The sequence below is a fragment of the Rhinolophus ferrumequinum genome, chromosome 2, assembly GCF_004115265.2.
Source record: "Rhinolophus ferrumequinum isolate MPI-CBG mRhiFer1 chromosome 2, mRhiFer1_v1.p, whole genome shotgun sequence".
NCBI lineage: Eukaryota > Metazoa > Chordata > Mammalia > Chiroptera > Rhinolophidae > Rhinolophus > Rhinolophus ferrumequinum.
In genome coordinates this window covers 27,564,888-27,587,049 of record NC_046285.1, presented here as the reverse complement: position 1 = coordinate 27,587,049, position 22,162 = coordinate 27,564,888, and the positions used below count along the sequence as shown (strand labels likewise).

The window sequence follows — 22,162 nt, the reverse complement described above, 5'->3', positions numbered from 1 at the left end:
TCTCCCCCACTAACATAAGACAACTCTGGGGCCGGCCCGCTGGTTCAGGCGGTTAGAGCTCCATGCTCCTAACTCCGAAGGCTGCCGGTTCGATTCCCACATGGGCCAGTGGGCTCTCAACCACAAGGTTGCCAGTTCAATTCCTCAAGTCCCGCAAGGGATGGTGGGCTCCGCCCCCTGCAACTAAGATTGAAAAGGGCACCTTGAGCTGAGCTGCCGCTGAGCTCCCGGATGGCTCAGTTGGTTGGAGCGCATCCTCTCAACCACAAGGTTGCCGGTTCAACTCCCGCAAAGGATGGTGGGCTGTGCCCCCTGCAACTAGTAACGGCAACTGGACCTGGAGCTGAGCTGCGCCCTCCACAACTAAGACTGAAAGGACAACTTGAAGCTGAACGGCACCCTCCACAACTAAGATTGAAAGGACAACAACTTAACTTGGAAAAAAGTCCTGGAAGTACACACTGTTCCCCAATAAAGTCCTGTTCCCCTTCCCCAATAAAATCTTTAAAAAAAAAAAAAAAAAAAAAAAAAGACAACTCTGTGGGTTCCAGCGGTCTGGTCCATGAAGGAGGTCCATGAAGTCCTGGTCCAGAGAGGGCCTGGTTCCCTCTCTGCGGCCACTTCATCAGGCCTCCCTTCCTGGCATGTTGCTCCTCACCTCAGAGCTCCCCTGATACAACACCTATGATGAAACCCTAGAAGCAGCCAGAATCTGGCTTTCCCTTGAAATGTGTTCACATCGTACTTAATTCCTGCAGGTGTGGACTTTACCTCAAAGGAGTCAATGAAAAAATAACATGGAACAAGGGGTCTTGTACCTACCTACTGCCTTTCCCACTGTCATTCCTAGCAAAACGCTTTGCGGAAACTCAAAATACACATGTGTCTGTTTTAGGGATAGCAACTTAGGGACAAAAATGCACCTGGTTTTTGGATCTGAGGGATCTGATTTTTCAAATATGTAACTTGAAAAAAATCTCTGCCAGATCTAAAATCTCATGTGATCCTCCAATAGCAGGGTGAGTGGAAAAAGAAAAAGGCAGACTAATCTTGAGGCTTTTGGGGTAAAGGAAGAGGGAGGCTATGACCAAGAAACCAACTCAGAATCAAAGTTAATCTGTCCCTTATTTTAAAGCTACTGAGGCCACCTCTGGGCCTGTCCTCTGTTCCTCTAGACTCCTCCTTCCCAGCCCTCAGGTAGCTCCTTAAATAGTGTGGGTTTCATCCCCACACCCTCCCGAAGGGTATGCTCATGCCTTGGGGATCTACACCACTTCAGGGATTTCTTTCTTAGAAACATCGCGTCACATGATGAGCCCAGCGTTCTCTTTGTTCGATGCTACACTACACTTTGTTACTTTACGGACTAAACTGATTTCTGCACTGGCCTGGAGCCCCATCCAGCCATCTCCAACCCTGCTTCTACGGGGATAGAGACAGAGTTCTACACGGACAATTTACAAACAACCATCTGGAAAACTGTCCATTCATAAATGGCGACAGCCAGCAGTACTTGTATTTTTTAAATGACCATTAACAGAATATAACACAGGTGATTATGGCACTGTTTCTGGGCTTCAAATTAAAAGGTAACTAAAAGCTGCAATCAAACAGCATGTATTTTAGCTCAAACATCTGGCACTGGAATTTCAGAAGTCTTTGGAGAAAAATCAGGAAGAGGGAGGAAAGGTAATAGACATTATGAAGCTCTATTGCTTTGCAATCTTAGACTCTTCTGACAGCCTTTCCCCCATAATATCGGCCCCTGTCCTATAATTTAGTTGTTTTTCCTTGAGGCTAATTTACTTCTAGCCCCCACCCCCATCTCATGCCCCCAAATGCAAGACCCATAATTACAGTTCAATCACAGGCTACCAAGTTGAGAGTCTCAGTAAGTGTGATGTGTGCCTGAGCTGTCTACCTGTACACGGCATTAGTAACTGCTCGACGGTCCCGAAGTCCTCTGCCTCATACCCTTCAGATTCTGAACATCCGGGACCCGTCGCACAAGAATCAGTACCCTGAATCTCTCGCCATAACATGAACTCAAACAGCAGTCCAGCTGCCTTCTAAAATGGGTCACTCATTCATGTCCCATTCAACAAACTGTCCTGACAGAGGGGCACTGGAGATCCAAGGACATGGGCGGCGGTACCTTCCCGGAGCTCCGAGAGCCTGACGGAGGCCGACCTCGCCTCCAACCTCTTACTCAAATCCTTTTTCCTCTGTCAATTCTTCCAGACACTGACAAAGCAACAATCTATATGAAAATATATAAACACACACACACCCCCATCCCAAGGGATACTTTCAAGAAGGAAATCTCTCAACTCCTTACTCTGGTCTACCTCTCCTAGCCCCTGGCTCCCTTGCCCGTATCATGGACACCGCTCTCTCTTCCATTCTGCTGTCTCTGTCCCCTCTGGTATCTGTGTCAACACAATCCTGCCTCACGACCTTGGAACTGGCTGCTCCCTCTGCCTGGAAAGTTCTTCCCTCAGATTTGTTCATGTCCCACTCCCAAATATCATCCAGGTCTTTGCTCAGATGTTACCCAATAGAGAGGCCTTCCACAACCATCCTATCCACACCTTACTCCTGATTCACCACTTCCATTCATCCCATTCCTTCACCCTGCTTTATTTTACTTCAAGCACACTATATATTAACTTATGTAACTTGCCTATTTTCTGCCCTCTCCCATTAAAATGAAAACCCTATGTAAGCAGAGACACATTTAGCTATTCAAACTAGACTGTGAAAAGTGATGACACATCTAAGATTTTTTAAAGGATTATTTTTACCAGTTGTACAAATATATGTACCATGGTAGAATGTTAAAGCACCACTGTTAAGTCAAAAAAGATTCAAATTTCAAAATCCTTTAACTTTTTGTAAAAATATGTATACACAGAGACATACACATAGAAAATGATCTAGAAGAAGAGTACTTGTCTCTGAGAGGACAGGGTTATGAGTTATGCTTTTTATCTTTTTGATTTTCTTATCATGTCATAACCTGTTTTACATTATCTCTAAAAAGACAAAAAATACAAAGTACTGTATTTGAATTTAAAAAGCAAATAACAAGTTCATGGAAAAATGCAAGCAATAAATTTAAACTAGACAAATAACAAAATACTAATATTACAAAAACCATGTTTCCCCAAAAATAATACGTAGCCGGACAATCAGCTCTAATGCATCTTTTTGGAGCAAAAATTAATATAAGACCCGGTCTTATCTTGCATAAGACGGGTCTTAACTTATATTAAGTTTTGCTCTAAAAGACACATTGGAGCTGATTGTCCGCTAGATCTTATTTTCGAGGAAACACGGTAGATAATGGCAATTTCTTTGTATAACATATATAACTTTGACAAATAAGATCCTTATCTGCCTACCTAGAACAATGAAACAACCAAAAGTGTTAACTCCACACATTTTCAGTTTTGACTAATACAACGCAATGCCACACCCCTCCATCCACGGTATGCTCCTTGGTATGCTCATTTTGTGGCTTTAACAACCAAGACAATAAATGACAGAGTTTACATCTCATCTAAACTATTCTCAGTTATCAAAATGTAATATTTGAAATATTTCATCACTTGTCATAAGAATCACGGCAGTTATGAAAACTACGATCTGCCACTAAGGCAGTAAGCATCCATGTTTTGTACAAATTTTAATGAGAAGAGTAAAGCAGGAATTTCTAATACATATTTGGTAGAAATTACATGAAACTAGTATTTCTGAGGACACTCAAATATGACTTTCATGTCATTTCTGGCACTGCCATTCTTGCCATTTACTGGTCATAAAGAATATATAAAGGATACTCTCATTAAAGGCATGCTACATTAATGAAACCAAAACTGTATTTTACATAAATCTAAAAATTAACTTTTTACTTATAAAATAATTATAACAATTATTTTGGCTGGATGTGTATAGGGAAACGGGAATAGGTGTACAATAGCTAAGTTCTCACCCACGATAACCAGAAGTCAATATAAATTGTCTCAAGTTTATATATCAACAAAGAAGAGTTAAAGCATTAAACACACATACATAAACACAAGAAACAGTTTAAATGAGATTAAAACAGTGTCCTCTAAGAAGAGAGTCAGAAGAATGGGCCCACCCCTGTTAAATGCTCCCCAGTCCCCTGCGTGTCACCTTGGTACTTACTTTATGAGGGGAAGAAAGATGTGTTTGATGCCTGCCTTCCCCACAAAACTGCACGACAGCTTGGAGCCAGAGACCATACTGCCTTGTGTTCCTGGCACGACTGGTCCTAAATGAATTCTTGGTAAACACTGGTGAAGTTTTCAAATCGAATGATCAAAATGAAGGATCACATAGAGGAATTAACCAATGCATTTTCATATGTGATTTTTCCAGTAAAACAAATGTCTTCCTGATCTGTAAGGCATACTTCTTTATTTTGTATATGCTATGGAGTTTTTTGGCTGGTATGCTGAAGCTGACGAGATCTTAGAGATGACAGCCATTTCCCTAGTTTGACAACCAAAGATACTGAGAGGGCTAAAGACCTGCCCAGAATCACACTACGACTCCAAGGAGATAATCTCACAAAAAGTTGATGTTTCTGAGGCTGTTAACTCACATTACAGACTAATAATATATAAGCCTAACTCACACTTGTAGAAAGTGTCAAAGTATCAAATTATTCTGCATTATAAATATTATTTCCATGTATTTCTAGCCTTAATCATAACTTTTCTCACTTGAACAAGTTAATGGAGTTCGCTCTTTCTTTGGAAAATTTTTGGCAACTCAGGATCATACATTCTCTTGTGTTTTTTTCCCTCTTTTATACACAAATATTCACTAGGTCTTAAAACAGTCTTTTTTTTTTCTGAAATAGATAATTCACATAATTTTTTTAGTAAGGTATAAAAAGTCTCCCTGCTGTTCCTTATTCCTTCACCCAGTCTTCCATCCTTCCTAAATAATTAGAACACCAGTAACAGACTAATTTCATACTCCATTTTTTATATACAAATGGGAGCATACTATACGCAATGGTTTGTATCTTGTCTTTTTATTTAATGTATTGTGGAGATATTTCCTTATCAGTGCACAAAAAACTTTCTCATTCTTTTTAATAGCTATGTAATATTCCATTACATGGGTGTACCATAATTTACCTATTAGTCCACTGTCGCTGGGATGTGACTTTTTTATTTTTCATCTTTTGCTTATTAAAACAACATTGCAATGGCTAGACATGTATAGGCAACTCTGGGCCTGTCTGCAAATTGTGGGTCTGATGGAATTCCTAGAGGGGAACGTGTGAGTAAGAGCATGTGAATATGTAAAACTGATAGAACTTGTCAAATTTCCCTACAAAGTGGTGTATCGATTTACACTCCCACCAGTGGTGCATGAATCGAGTCCAGGTTTCCCCACATAAGCTCCTTTTGCTTATGAAATAGGTGAAATACTGGTATCTTGCTATAGCTTCAATTTGTATCTTTTCTGAAGGAGACTGATCTTTTTTATGTGTTTAAATATAAAATTATAAATGATACAAATATATAATTTTATTTTCCTCTGTCTCAACTGCCAGGACTATAAATTCTTTACTGTACAGAGCACGGGCCCAGGTCATCTGGGCAAACACCCAGCTGCGTGCCATTGTCTTTTAATTCCATTCAAAACCCTTTTCTAAGGCCAACTTCTTTTATGGGTCTTCCCAAGTGAAGCAGAGGAAGCTGCCACATAATTCTGTGGCCTTTGAATTCAGGAAGGAGACTATGACTCCTGACTCTCCCACCGATGCTGCAAGACTTCTGATTAGCAGCTACTGGATCTCTCCGAGGCTTAAATTACATACCTGTAAAACGGTACCTGTAAAATGGACTCAAAATTGCTCTGAGGATTCAGTGAATGTACAGCAGTACCTCGGTTTTTGAACGTCTCCAATAACGAACATTCCGGTTTACGAACGCTGTAAACCTGGAAGTGAATGCTTCGGTTTTCGAGCATGCCTCGGAAGTTGAACATGTCACGCGGCTTCCGCTAAATTCAAGAGCCTGAAGCCTAGCTGCTGGCTGTTTTTGAATGTTTCAGAACTCAAACGGTCTTGCAGAACAGATTACATTAGAAAACCAAGGTACCACTGTATATATTTAAAGCCCCAACACAGGGATTGGGTCTGATTAAGGCTTGAATAAAGGGTGGTTTAGCTTTGTTATTACTAATCTGTTAGGCAAAAAAGGAAAAAAAAACAACACTTCACTACGCAAACAGTTGCTTCACTGCTTTGGGATACTTCCAATTAAATACCCCCCAGGGGTTAAACATTAGTTGGCCATTCACCACTTCCAACCAAACACTAAGAATGAGTTATTTCTGGTCACACAACTTCAGTTTGTTTCTCCATCACCATCAAGTTATTGTGTGTAAGGATCTCCACTCGGAATTTGATTCCTGAGAGGATGCGCTTTTCTGCTTGTGGAGTCTAGAAGGAAAAGTACTTCCATTGCCCCCCTCCTGCTGGCACAGCCATTACCACTTCTCCCCACAGTACTGGGTGGCGAAGGATGTAAATCAAACTATGCTCCCAGAAAAGGTAATAATGCGAGAAGATATTTTCAAAGCCTAATTCAAGTTCTCATACAATATCTGACAGCCATGAAACAGTATGTGTGTTCTGAATCAAACAAATCACACACACCAAAAATATGTTTGGCTTCTAATAAGCTCACCGGGAGCATAGTAGAGATGCACATGTTTATCTCGTCCATTAATTTATGATCTTTTTGAGGACAGTTTTGGTCATTCATTCATCTTTGTACCCCCACTGCTTACATAGCACCATACTTGACACACAGCAGCCACTCAAAATAACGGACTGAAAAGAGTCAAAAATCAACTTCTTGAACTTTTATTTCATGCTGATCCTCTTTTCAGGAGATAGCCTGGATTATTTCCCTGAGTTTAAATTTACATTTGCTTGCAACCACAGCTGTATTAGCGTTTCTGGTGTATCTTGGCTTCAGTGTATTTCATCAGAACTCTGGCTGGGAAATAAAATATTTTATCTTGAGTGAATATTTTTTTATTTTTAATTATGAAAACAAAAGTGTTATCACTGTTTCAACACAATTAGAGGTTCAGATTACTTAAATTTATTGCAGACTGATTTGAGGTACATGTGTTAACTCTAAAACATTTAGTGTATAATTGAGTTAGTTTTCAAGGAATGAACTCAAGAACCAGAATCCTCAAATTAACCATCTGGCATTCATCCATCCTGTTAAACCCAAAAGACAGATATTTCACTTGGAAAAAAAAAAAGTAGTAGTTTCAACACTCTAAAATGGTCTGTACTTCTACTCCGCTGCCAAGAGTAGGTGCTGTGCTTCCCGTTAACCTGTGATCTCAAGATTCTCAGAAAATACACACTGCTGAGGACGTCTGGAATTTTCCAGTCATCTTTAATTACTGCAGGTATGAATGGCAGATGTGGTCCTTCAACACCACACAGGTATCTCCTATTCAACTAACCTAGTTACTAATTACTTTCTATAATGCTTCCAAATTAATGAAAATACAGTCACTGTAAAAATCCAGAGAACAAAGCTCCCTTTCCTCATATAGCTGAGGCTTTGGTCAACACTGGTACTTGAACTGGAAGGCCAACAGATGTCATGCATCAGTGGCACCACTGACAATTTTTATGAGAATGTCTCCTACACAACAAGCCATTAGCATCCTGGCTTTACCCATTTAATAGTGACAAGCAGTAATTCTCTCAACTTTAAATTGAGAGGCAAAGCCTGTCTAGTGACCTTTAAGATCCCCCATGTTTCTCACTTTGACGATGGGGCTATACTACCCATAGCTGAAAACCACTAAGTGCTTTAATCTCCATCAGCAGAGATTCCTTCACTCCTCATCTCAGCCGGGTAAAGGGGACACCAAGATGAATATGACACAGCACCTCACCCTGGGTCTAGTGAACCTCTCTTACCTTCTTTCTATCAATAACACTATACTGGGACTCTCAAAGGAACAGCCCAAAAGAATATCTCTGAAATGGGCCACATTGTCTCCCATTCTAGAACAAAGCAAGGAAAGATTCAATTGACTTAGTATTCAGATGTGTTCTGAAGCATTGTTCGGGGGGGGGGGGGGGTGGGCAGGACAGTGTGAGAAAAAGAACCAGAGCTTTGGAGTCAGAAAAACCTAAGTTCAAATCTCTCTCCTGGACCTTATTTCTCTCATAATTTGGGGTAAATAATTCTCCACTGTAAGTGGTATCATTCTCCCTCCAGCCTACCTGGGTGGAGGTGTTTTGGGTTATCCCAATGACTGGAGGATACTACTGTCATTAGTGGGCGGCGTCACAGATGCCAAATGTCTCGTCAAGGACAGAAGAGTCCAGTTCAACAAGATTGTTGCACCCAAGACACCAACAGTGTTCACCGCTAAGAGCTCTCCTGCCCTCAGTTTCTTCAATTGTCAGAACAGTGGTAAGCCTACCAGACTTCCAGGCTGAGGGTAAGGTTTAAATGAGATGCTGCAAGTGAAAGTACCAGCCCAGGACTAAGTGCACAGTCAACCGTTGATAAATGCTGTCCTCACCTTCCTGTCTCCCTCCTGAGTTACAAATGTGCAGAGCTCATTTTAAACAGGTCCTTCATGGGTGGTACAGCAAAAATCAAAGCTGAGCAATCATTTCCTTAAAGCAGAGAGAATTAGAAGGCAGGTGTCCTCCAAATGTCACATTGTAGTAGTATCTGTTTAACAGGCTTTTGCAAAAATCCTTTAAACCTCAAATCGAGAGCCAAACACTGTCGAGAGACCTTTACCATTCAGCTTCAATCCAACTTACTTACTGGGTCTTTCAATCTGTTCCATCAATGTATATAGTCCCTAATAGATTATAACCGCCTGCAGGTCTTTGCTCAGCCTGAAAGATTTGTTCCCAATTTCTATGTTCCTGGCTAAGTAATGTGATTTGATGCTCTGAAGGCCCACTAAAAAGCACCTCAACCATGACGCCCTCCCTGTGCTCCCCTATCACTTCTAATGAATCCATTCCTTGTGAGCCATACACTGGGTTAAACATTATAACAGTGATTCTCAAAATGGGGGCCACAGAACTCAGAGTTCTCAAGTTTCCTATACAAACTTCAATTGCAGGTTTCATTTCTATATACTGTAAACTAAATTAATATAAGCACTTATAGGATCTAGCCAACTACCCAAGATATGAGTTCTGAAAAGCAATTTGAGTGCTCATACCTGAATTGGCACATACAACAGCGTTGATGTCAATAGGTTTCTTTAATTGCTGAAGGTTTATGAGAACAGAACAGCAGCAAACTCAATACACAAATGATGTGTTCACTACAAATGAAGCCCACTAACTTAGGGCACACCGTGAAAGCTTTACATCCCTCCCATTCCAAGCACTGAATGTCTGCTGAATGGAGTCCTCTGCATCCAAAACCACCAGGACAGACGGTAAACCAGGCTCACACTAAAACTAAAAGTTTTTAACTGCCTCTAAGAGAAACAGCTAAAATACCCTTTCATTTTGAAATAAGATCACAGTGACAAATCACAATTGTTTCCAATCCTGTTAACACCAGGGTGTTGTGTTACTAGGACATTTGGTACCACTAAGTGTTTCCATTTGTTTCATTAAACTTTCAATAAAGGCTTTGTTTGTGTTTATATCCTTGAAAAGAAGGACTTAAGCTCATTTAAAAGGTAAAACACCCACAAGAAGGATTATCTGCTATTCCTTTAACATCTGGCAAGTTCTAAAAAAAGAGGAAAAAATGAGTATTCATATAAGCACAATTAAAATTTTCATTGTCAAAAGCCATAGTTTGTGCCTGTCTGGAGATAATGAGAATAGAGCAATGGTAAGTAGACAAGAGACTAATTGGAAGAATGGGTAGCTCCTGAGAGAGAGATCAGATTTGATAAGTGCCTAAAAAAGCCAAAATAGTGCATGAAGACAGGCAAGGTTTCAGGACAATTCTGATATGAACCTGAAATTGGCCTATCTATTCCTTTCCAACACTGAATCAAGTTTCCAACTTTTGCTGAGTCAATTTAGGATTTCTTTTAAACACTTCTTTCATATTATCCAAGATTGTTAGTGGTGTTACCGGATGGCAGGCACCACAGGCTCTCTGCCCACACTAGCAGATCTGACATTCTGGTTGAGCCCTGTCAGACTTCAAAGCTATTTTTAACTACTGTGCAACTCTGAATTCTAAATTCTCTATTAACAGGGCAGGAAGAGCTACAAACCTTCCAGGAGAAACTTACCAATTTAGTAAGAGCTTTCTTGGAAGGACATGGGATTTTATTAACAGACGGTCATATTGCAAATGTTTACAAGTAGGGAAACTGAGGAACACTACCGACTAGAATCAAATCACAAAACTTGAATACTAATGGAATCAGCTCAGTCACAAGTACAGTTCTGTTTCCTATCCAGTTTTCTCTGACGCCCACCAGGAAGTCTTTAAAATCTGAAGTAAACATAGCGTTCTGGAGCCCGTCCTTCTAATCACATGGGTTACATACGCTTGTAGTACAATTTGAGGTAGTTTAAGTCTCTCTTTTCACCAAAAGTTTAAAACGAGAAGTTGTACGGACATAAATCCCTTTTCATCCTTCAGAACGGATAAAAAGACTCAGAAAGGGGCTTTTTAGCGAGACACGTCTAAAAATAAAAATCGATTTTACAACAGGTGGAGGAAGGAGAAAAGATTACAGAGAAGAAGCACGTTTTCATTACTGAAACCAAGATAGCGCAAATCCTGGTTTCTGGAATCTGGGGGAGATGTTTCCGAAGAGAGATGGGGAAAAAAAGACGGGCGGCATCGTTTAAACGTCCAGGCAATGGTAAATAAAACTAGCGAGGTTTTTATATTTTGATGAAGCCTTGGGAACTCAGTATCACAATTTAAAAAAAGAAAACCATTTTTGAGGAAATTTAAGTAAGATGGCAAAATACCAGCTGAAGAGGTGGCGCTCCAAAGCTTCACCTTTCCCACACCAGTGGTGTCCTGATCGCGTCCTCTCTGTCCCGGCTGAAGGCTCACAACTGTTTCCCATTACTGCCGACCGGACGCCGGGGGACTCGCTTTTGCCCCAGAACTTGGCGAGCAGATGCGAGCGTGGAACGGGATCCGAATCCCGCACGGGGAGGGGAGGCGGAAAGCAAGAGCGCGGGGCGGCGCGGGACCCCGGGGGGCGCACCCGGCCGCGAACCACCAACTTCACACACACTTCACAAACCCAGGAGAGGGCAGAGAAGCGGCCCGGGAACTGGGGAGAAGGAAGAAACTTGAGCAATGGAGGAAGGAGAACAGAAAGTGGCGAGCCAAGTGCCGCCTGGCACGAGAGCGGCCGCAGCGGGCTGTCGGGCCAGGAGCCCCAGTCCCGCGCGTCCGCGCAGGGCCCCCCGACGTCCCTAGAGGCTCCCACCTGGCAGCGCCCCGGCCCAGAGCGGGCGGCTGGCTCGTCCCTGGCCTCTCCTCGTCTTCCTCTTCCTTGTCCCGGGAAGGGCTTCGAGGAGCGAAGAACCGGGAGAGGCTGTGCCAGGGGGCGCCGCCCCTCCTCCGGCCGCCGGACATCTCCCCGGCGAGGCTGCCGGTCCGGGGCCGTCTGCGGGGAGCGCGCAAGGCGGTGTCCTGCGTCCGGAGTCTGGCCCAGGCGGGACCCACTCGGCGCGGGCCGCCGGCGAGGCTCAGTCCATCCCGGGCGGGAGAGGCGCGGGCACGACGAGCCACCCGCGCGGCTGCTTTTACTGTTGCGCGGTGGCACCTCCTCCCGCCCCCGCCGGCCCGCCCCAGGGAGGAGCCAAAGGCCGCGGCCCCGCCCCCGCCGCCGTCTGCTGGGCTGGCGGGGTCGCCGCCTGAGACCCGGAGCCGGGGAAGCGCCACCCGCGACTCGACTCAAGGCTACGCGCCCAAACGAGTTCAGGGTGCAGCCTACTTAGCTTTGCGCTCAGTTTTGACTTTCTTTTACTGATTTGTTTTCTATCCCTCATTCAGTGCACGGTAAAAGTTTTCAGACTTTTGAAAGAGGTTAACGAACTCAAGTTTGTGAAAGCACCTGGTAAACAGCACTACCAGAGTGCCTTGGGCTGCCTTGCAGCTAACAAACAGCTACTCAAAAGCAGTTTCCACCCGGGCTGCAACCCATGAGGTTACCCCAGGGCCGAGCCTCAGAAGTGAAGGAGGTGTCTGTCTAGGTCTGTCAACAACTCTTCCCTTGTTTGGCTGGCTTACGTGTGGAGTAACTTTTCCTAACCCAGATGGTGCTTTAAATGTCTCATACTCCATGTTACATGCTACTCCGCGAATCCTCTTACGAAAACTACACGATCAAAAATAAGTACGATTCAAACTTGCAAGTGCAGAAACAATACAGTAGTATGGATGTTTTGTTTTGTTTTTAGTTTTTATTTAAAATTCTTATATATACAAGCCGTACATAACGTATACAACTTGATGAGTTTGGAGATAAATGTACACCTGTGAAACCGTCATCATAATCGCTATAAACCTATCTATCACCTCAAAAAGTTTCCTCCCATCTTATTTTTGTGATAAGAACACTTCGCATAAAACCTGCCCTCTTAGCATATTTTAAGTATATAATACAGTATTATTAACTATAGGCATTGTGCTGTACAGTAGAACTCCAGGACTTACGCAATTCGCATTACTGAAACTTGGTACGTTTTGACTATCACCTTCCCTTTCCTCCTTCCAGCCACTGACAACCACCATTCCACTTCATACGTCTACAAATTTGACTGTTTTAGATTCATCAAATAAATGGTATCATGTAGTATTCGTTCTGCTTATCTCACTAATGCAGTAGTATGGATTTCCTTAGTGTTTTATACCCTAGTGGCTAGTACAGAAAACAGTGAGGCCCATTCACCCCAGGTGTTTTGGTTTGTTTTAAAGCCAAGCTACTCCTGAGAGGGTGTAGAAATCAGGAGAGTGACATGACAGTCTTGTTCACTAAAAATTGTATACAAATGAGATCAAAATGAAATGTCCAAGGCAGTTTTGACTTGTGGAGGGGAAGAAATATACCTTGGGGTTATCCCCTGTCTGGCTCTGGAATGCTGGAGGAGGAGAAGGTTGTTTGTGAGTACATTTGTGCATCTGTAAGCCCCAGGTCATTTCAGCACCGTCTGGTGGCTGTTGAGCCACCCCACAGCTGTCTCCTAGAAGCACTTCAGCCCCTACTAACTGCAGCAGAGCCCAAGGCACTCACCCTAATTTGTTCTGGCTCAATTTAACCCATCAAAGTTAAATCAACCCACTTTCCCCCAACTAGGTTTATCCCAGACTATCCCCAATGATTGACCACCACTTTCTCTTTTCCAAATTTTTCCTTCTTCTCTGTGAGCCTGAGAAAATAGGAAAAAGCTAGAATAAGACAAGTTTCCAATTCTAACTGTATTATTTTAGGGGATAATCTCCTTTAAAGGTCCACTTACCAGAAAGCCCAGAGAATAAGAAAGTAAAGAGAGTATGAAGCAATCTGTTCCTCCAGCTAGAAGGCCTAGAGAATAATTTATCTCCCCAAAGGAATGCTCTACCAGATGTGTCACCCACTTGTACTGTGACTGAAGCAGGCCCTACCCCTAAGGCCTATTCAGAGGGTGCATTATTTAGGAAGTCTTCCTGGGGATAAAAGTGGGTGGGAACCAGTAAGATTTATTACTGAATTATTGTTTTAACTAATAATAACATTTCTCTAAGAATAAGAATTTCTCTAAAAAGTAGCTCTCAAGGAAAATGCTGTAATAGTCAGATTTCTTTAATAGCCACCTTCCTTGCTAAGTGAGAAGGCATCAGAATCATGATATACAAAGTGTTTCACATAGAAATTTTCTGTAGTGTTGGTGGTGATAGTACAAATAGTAAAAATAATGCAGATCTTCATCCAGCTAGAATCCCTTCTATTAATGGATAATATGCAATGGTATAAGATAGTGTAAATGTTATTAGAGGCACCTCACCTAAACAGTTGGGCCAATACACACTGCTGACATATATTTTTTTTTCTCAAAAGCAACTACCTCGTGAAGGAAACAATGAATATGTAATTATGCTCTAATCTCTTCTCTGTGGTTGAACAATGCACTTGAATGACTTGTAATTACACATGGTGCCCTGCCTCCATTCAAGGCAAAATTTGTCTATGAAAAATTAGCTTAAAACCATAAAACAATGACCCCTAAATTTTTCTTTATTTACTTTTCTCATATTTCTCAGTTCCTAGATTATGAACTCATAATTACATATTTCTGAATATTAAGTTCTAAGATTACATTAGGAAGTCTGTAAAAATGTTGAATTTCAGAGTTGTGAGGATCTTTGAGATGCTAATTTAGTACAGTGGTCATCATTCACTCAATTGTTCAGAAGACATTTAGTACCAACAGTAGAAGCTGGTTAAGCTAACCTTCAAGGCCCCTCCCTGGCACAGTCTCTTCCATTGTGAACTCAGGAATGTGATCACATGTACATGTGTTTTTGTGAAATTTACAAAAGTAAATGTTTTACCTGCATTTGACTAAAACCACAATCTCTTTCTTCCTGGATTTTCTGTCCATCACACTATTCCTATAGTCAGTTGGTACTGGAGTTATTGGGGGCATTTTGGGATCTGATGGGGATTTGAGTTGGGAATACGTTTAGTTTGGATTTGGCGGGATACATTTAAGTGACTGTCAACTTCTCCAAAGTTGCTACATAAATTCCAATTTGTCCATTGTGCAACTCCCCAAGCATTCCACCCAAGATGTAGGACCAGAGGCCCTATTCAAGATATAAACATATCCTAAGGCCTCTAACACTGAAAATATGTGGGAAATAGAGGTGAAACAAGATTTGAAATGTACAATAGCAGAAGGTGACTTGTGGAAAATTATTCCAGGCTTCAAAAGACAAAACTGAAAGAGGAAGAACCACTTTTAATTGATGTAATTTCTTTCATAACAATAATATATTCAATAATGCAATGTATCCAATTTTTATAACCATAAGTGCACCAAACTTTTTTTTAATAAAAATCATGTAAAACAGAATTTATCAGGATTCTAATTTGTAGGCACAAACCTGTAGCAGTACCACAAACAGTGAATCTGTGTGAGTGCATAAGTGTCACATGTTTATTTAGTCCTTCTATCAGTAATAAATATGCTCAACCAAACTTGGGGAAAGATTGAATTCTTTCCATTATATGATATTAGAAAATTATTGTCTTTTAAAGTCTATCAAAGAGTATACTACCAAAATATAAGAAAAAAAGTATTATAAACCTATGTCGGGCAATTAGTGGAAAAAATAGTTTTTCTAGACTTCGTAATATTTGTAATGTTAGTCAACCATTTTAAATTGGTAATTTGCATGATTTATTTTTCATCCACTTTTATATTTGATTTTCATTTTTAATTTTAAACCATTTTTCTTCAAAGAGGAACCCCCATATTGTAAAAATCTTCAGATTCCACAAAACTTGGATCTGTCCCTGAGTTCCAACTATGTATCAGATACATGCTCATTCTTAGAGATACTGTAATGAATAAAACCAAATGCTTTCTCTTAAGCAGCAAGTTTAATGGAGGAAACATGAGCAAAGGGGGGTATATGACGGGAAATCTTTCTAAAGAAATATATAGGCTGGACCCCCGATTTAGTCTAGAAGGTTCCAGGAAGGCTTACTACCGTAGAAGTGATACTTGTCAGTATGCTCTTTTCCTTTCCACCTTCTGTGACGACCGCGACTTCCACAAAATCAATAGCTTATTTGATATGTGAGAAAACCGGAGGTTCAAAAAGCATAAGCACTATACTCCTGAACAGTATAGGAATAAACTGATCCCGGAAGCATTTGAACAAGGATGCAAGTATAGTTAGAAATGCTAAGCTTTTTGTTCTGAGAAGTCCACCAGAGAGATAAACTTCTGTATATATCTTAGAGCACAGTATTTACTATGTGGCAGGTGGCCCAGGAATATTAAGACAGCTGTCAACATCGAGGAAAGCACTAGCCCATGAAAAGCAAGCAGATGGATTGGAACACTTCACTAGATGCCTCCTAGAATAATGGCTATGTGTGGCCAAATGAGGCAATGTCATGCTGCCCAGGACAGCAAAAAAAGCTATTACTGGATATAAGCACTCAATTAGGAGATGGGGCGGGGGAGTATCCTCCCCTTTCCTTTGTTTGTATAGCTCAAGTTTTCATTAAGAACCACCACAGAAAGTAAGAAAGGGGAGGGGAAGAGGTTTGCATTTCTCATTCTGTTACATTCTGATTATGGTGGTTTGTAACATGGGAAAGTGCCTCAGTCTTGCTGCTTCAATGAGAGCAGATGGTGAAATTTTTAAGTATGTAATTGGTTATTCAGACTTCTATGGGATGCATGAAGTTTTATTGTGTTCTGGTTTTATTTCCAGAACATGACGAGATTGAGATCTTTCAAACACACGTCTTTTAATGCTCAAATCAAGATGTGTTAGTCTGACATAAACTATTCCTTTCTTCCCTTGATATGATGATGATATTTACAAAAAGAAATGTTTTTTACAAAAATATAATATTAATATTAACAACTAAATATTTACTTCTCAAACAGTGCAAAATGTGCTAATGCAAAGCTATTGTATTCTTAAAAGTATAAATAGAAGAAGGATTTCTTTGGCAAACATAGATTTTAAGGTGTATTCCAAAATAGTTATATACACCAATTCAATGTGATGTCTTGTTTGAGTCGGATACTATCTAAAATATAAAGTCATGTAGGATATTAACTTTTATTAATGCAGCTTCATAATCATGACACAGATAATAGTTCAGAATAATAATTAATTACTATATGAGAAACTCAGTTCCTATATTATGTTTTCCCAAAATATTTCATCTGAGTACATAAACTATTTACTGTATAGTGCATATCTGATATATAATTTTAAATGGCTCTATTCTGTAAAGAACAATTATTTATAAATTTCTGGACTGCACTGTATGTCTGTTGATTGTAAATTTTATTAAGGTTTCATGAAACAAAGCTTTGGAGTAAAAAGATAATTGGCTTGTGAATTGGCTTATTTTTAAATTTTAGAACATACATGTCTCAGAATCCTGAGTTTTCTTACTATGGACATGTTCCCAGTTTGATTTGCTGCAAATGGCTTAAAAACAAGGCATAGAGGCAGCTGTTATTGTGAGCAAATGTTTTGATTAGAGAGAGAAAGCAGCTGGAAATGATACACGCTGTCATATCAGATGAACTACAGTTTTCACATGGGGATTTCACCTAATCTAAAATTGAGATTAGCATTATTTCCATTACACGAATTTTCTTTGTTTAGAATGGAATCGAAGTCTATTCACTTTGCTTATAATCTGGAGTGATGAAATACTGAATATGGTGCTGAATATAAACTTGGCATACTTAGCTATAGAAATCTTACATACTCCGTTATAGATAAATATCATTAACAAAATTTCAGAAAATTTCATTTAAAAATATTGTTAAATGTAGAAACAAAAAAAAATCCATATGGAGCTTATAAAAGTCAAGTGTTACTGTAGAGGATATAATTTTAATTTTTTAAAAATGTAGCAAGTGCATTTCTCAATGACCCCACGTTCATTAACTGATTTTGGAAATAATGAACAAAATCACCCTACATCAAACATTTCCATCAGTCTATCCTAGCAATTGAATTCTTTCCTCACCTCTTCCAGTCAACTTTCATTGGTAAAGAAAAAAAAGAGTTACTTACGAAAGAGATAAAAGAGAAGACAAGAAATTACAATTGGAGTATTTTGACTCAAATATTGAAGTAAAAAGATAATTTTCATAATTGACTTTATATTAATAACCATTCTTAAGTTTCATTCATTTCTATATTTTATATTCTATTTTATTTTTCTTTCTTTCAGCTCCACAAATAAGGTAGTCAGTTTCCATTACATGTCATTTGGTTTACTTCTCATACAGGTAAATGTATTGATGTACTACTTTGAATTATGAAGTTTAGAAGACAATTAAATAAACAAATTGTTTTATGAACCTCACAGTTGATATTAATTTTAATTAAACAAATCATCATTTTTTTAGCTTCTATCTGGTTGGACAGGAACTCCACTTCAAATGATCAGTCATGTACATCATCAAATGAAGTAGCTGCCCACACCACAGTACAGAATTTGTCTATAAACTTATCAACCACAGCCTGAGGGGAACAAAAATTAACTTACTCATTTTAAATTCTGTCATCTTCATTCTAGTTCTTCCTGCCACTTAAGGACATTCTGTAGGTATATTTGGTTTCTGTAACTTAAATAAAATACATAGTTTTAAAAAAATGAATCTTTAAATGAAACTTAACAAGTGGCTACTGGCAAAACTCTTCTTTGGTAAGTCAGAGAGGTAGTCAGAATTTAAAATTTATAAATTTACTGAAAAGTCTATTAACCAGTCTACATTTCAGAAAAACAAAACAGAAAACCTGAAAACAATAAAACGGAGAATTCTGAAATAAGGATCTAGAATTGAAAGATCATCGACCTAGTATTTATTCCTGTAATGTTAGGTGCTCCAAATTTGATTACGCAAGTTGGTGCAATGAATGTATATCTAAAAATAAACAAATAACAATCTCCCATGTACAAGGTTATTTTACAGCCTTTCACACATTCAGCCTACATTTACTGACTATTGACTGTATTTGGTGATTGGAATATATACTGTGGCCTCAGTAATAGATTTCATAAATCAACTCCAGAAGTATGGATCAGAAAGTTCCACAACATACCAATTAACACACCTGTTGAAACAGATTTATATTAGGAATATCACACTGGTCAAAGAGCAATATCAAGGCTCAGTAGGAGTGCACACAATACCGGGCCAACAATAGACATATAATTAATATGTTTTCTGTCTGATTCAGTGAGGAAATATTGCAGTAAATGGGTGCTATTACATTGTGAATCATCAAGTACTACGTGTGTTATATAAGAGTATTCAAGGGCTTTGGTATGTTAATGTGAAACTTCCTTTAAGTGAACTCTTTGCTATATTCTTTAAAATAATTGCATAAGTAAAAAGCAAATAACAATAATAATGTGTGAGAAATATGCAGGTCGAGAAACTGCTGCTGATCCTAAAGTAACCTACACAATCTGAGTTTACAGCTGCCAATTACCAACTGAGACAGGTTAGACCGGTAACTCAGGCTGGAGAAGTCTTACTACTAACCAAATATCTAATTTAGGACCAAAATCAAGTGTATATAAGAATCAAAGAGTTTGACAGCTGTTTGACATTCTTATACAAATTGCCTTTCTCACAGCTATTACCTGGCACTCACTCTAAATAAAAGTTTTCAGGCTGATATAATTAGCACCGTGAAATCCAGACAATCACCTGGTCCATCTTTATGATTAGTGGTTAAGGTGTTTTTTGTTTCTAAAAATTGGCAGCAGTACTGTATTTTATATTGTATCTACAAAGTTCAAGAATTATGTAATTCAAATAATGAGTGTATATTCACATTTCCCATACTAGTTGCTTATCAACCTATTTAAGCAGTTGATTTTTATAAGAGTGATACAATTTCAGACTTTTGTTTCTGAAAATAAATTATTCATTTAGTGTACTCTATTCTATTCTATTATTTCTTATGTAAAATGCCATTTGCTCTATATTATTTCATATAAAATTATTTTTATCTAAAGATAATTTTTATTTTGAAATTATTTCACATTTATTGAAAATTACAATAGTACGAAGAACATCTTTTATCAGCTGAACCATTTGAAAGTATGTTGTCAAAACGATATCTCATCATCCTTAAATACTTTGATGTATAACTGTTACAAACATGACGATTCTCCTAAAATCCTAAATAACCATAATATAACCCTGAAAATCAGAAATTAATGTTGCTATATCCTACCGTCTTATCCTGAAGCCCTGTTCAAGTTTTCCCAACTGTCTCATTAATGTCTTTCATAGTGAAGTAATCCAGTATAGAATCATTGGTCACATTTAGTTGCCTTTTGAGTCTCCTTCATTCCGGAAAATGTCTTTTTCAGTCTCCTTCATTCTGGAAAATTTCCTCCATCTTTCTCTGACTTTCATGACTGTTACAAGTTTGAACATTACAGGCCATTTTTGGGTGGAGGGCATGGAGACTTCCTTCTATTTGTGTATATCTCGTGTTTTCTTATGGTTAGATTCAGACTATGCATTTTTGGCAAACATATTACAAAAGTAATGTTATGTTATTCTCATGGCTGGTGGTTCATAATATCGATTTGTCCCATTATGTTATGTCCCATATGTTAACTTGGATTACTCAATAAATTCCATTTTAATTTATTGACTTTTTAACATACCGCTTTACATTTTTAAAATATTTGCTCTAGGAATGACAATACACATCCTTAATTTACACTCTCTACTAGAAATTTTATTGTATCACTTCATGTAAAATGTAGAAATTTTGCAATTGTTTAGGTCTTTCATGATTCCCCCATCTGTTACATTGCAGTTGCCATACGTCATTCGTATTCCATCTATGTGTATTATAAACCCCATAAGAGTATGCTATACATTTTGTTGTAAACATTCACATGGACTTTAAGGACATTAAGGAAAAAAGTCTGCTATATTTACTCAAATATTTACCATTTCATTTTTCATTGCTTTCTAAAAATGTTTCCCTCTGGTATCATTTTCCTTCATCCTGAAGAACGTTTCTTACAGTAGTGCAAATCTGCTGGTGAATTTTTTTTAGTTTCCTATCTTAGAAGTATGGATCAACAATTTTTTTCCCAGCACGTTAAAGATATTATATTACCATCTTCTGACATAGATCATTTCTGGTAAGAAATCCGCGGTAGTTTGTATCACTTTTATTATTAGGTAATGCCCATCTTTATTCCTGGTAAATTTCTTTCTGAGAGTAATATAGCCTGAGTAATATAGTCTGAGAGTAATATAGCCAACTCCAGCTGTCTTTTGATTAGTGTTTGCTTAGTAAATCTTTTCCCACCTTTTTACTTACCTGTATCGTTACATTTGAAGTAAATTATTTGTAGAGAGCATATACTTTGTAATGCTTTTATCCATTCAATTTATTTCCTTTAATTGGTATGTTTAGACTATTTACATTTAATAAATTACTGATATGTATAAATTTAGGTCTATCGTTTATAATGTTTTCTGTTGGTTCCCTTCATTTTTTGTCACTCTGCTTCCTCCTTTTGCCTTCTTTTGGGTCATTTGAATGTATTTCAGTATTCAATTTTAACTTATTATATTTTTGACTACATTCCTTTGTATAGTTTTCTTTGTGTGTGGCTTCTTTAGATATTACAATAAACATACTTTCATAGTCTACTATGGAATTCTATTTCATGAGTTATGTTAGAAAGCACCATATTTGACCCCTTAATCTCCCCCTTTATTTTGTAATTGTCTTTTGTCTAAATACATTGAAACACCCATAATGAAATGTTTTCAACTTGTTAAACACAATTACACAACTTGTTAAACACAATTGTATTTTAAAGAATACAAGATGTTCTTTAAGTTTCCTTCTGGTATCAATTCCCTTTTGTTTGAAAGACTTCCTTTAGCAATTCCTTTAGATCAGGTTTGGTGCAATAAGTGTTCTTGCTTTTCTTATTATGACAGTGTCTTTATTTCACCTTCATTCTTGAAGGATATTTTTTTCTGGATATATTATTCTGGGTTGACAGTTCTTTTTTTATAAAGTACTTTAAAAACAGTGTGCCACTTCCATCTAAACGTAATGATTTCTAATGAGAAATCAGCAGTCATTTGAATTACTGTTTCCCTATAAGTAATACATCATTTTCTCTGGATGCTTTCAAGCTGAGTTTTTGAAATCTATAGGCTATGCCCTTCACCAAATTTGGGAAGTTTTTAGCTATTATTATTTCAAATACCTTTTATGCTCTGTACTCTCCTTTTCTTCTGCAACACTAATTACGTGAACATAGACTTTTTGATATTGTTCTACATGCTCCTTAGGCTTTGTTCATTTTTTAATTCATTTTTTTCTATTATTCAGATTGT

The 22,162-nt window shown here is 38.6% G+C and overlaps 1 protein-coding gene across 1 annotated transcript in view; it reads right to left on the bottom strand.

Annotated features, from left to right (window-relative positions):
* The window catches only part of CRYBG3 (crystallin beta-gamma domain containing 3), a 107,913-nt gene extending 96,098 nt beyond the window's left edge, over window positions 1–11,815 (bottom strand). Inside the window, exon 1 of the mRNA XM_033127701.1 lies at window positions 11,494–11,815. Within this exon, the coding sequence (XP_032983592.1) occupies window positions 11,494–11,642 (149 nt within the window). The 5' untranslated portion in view covers window positions 11,643–11,815. The remainder of the gene's footprint in view (window positions 1–11,493) is intronic.
* Window positions 11,816–22,162: the final 10,347 nt, after the last annotated feature.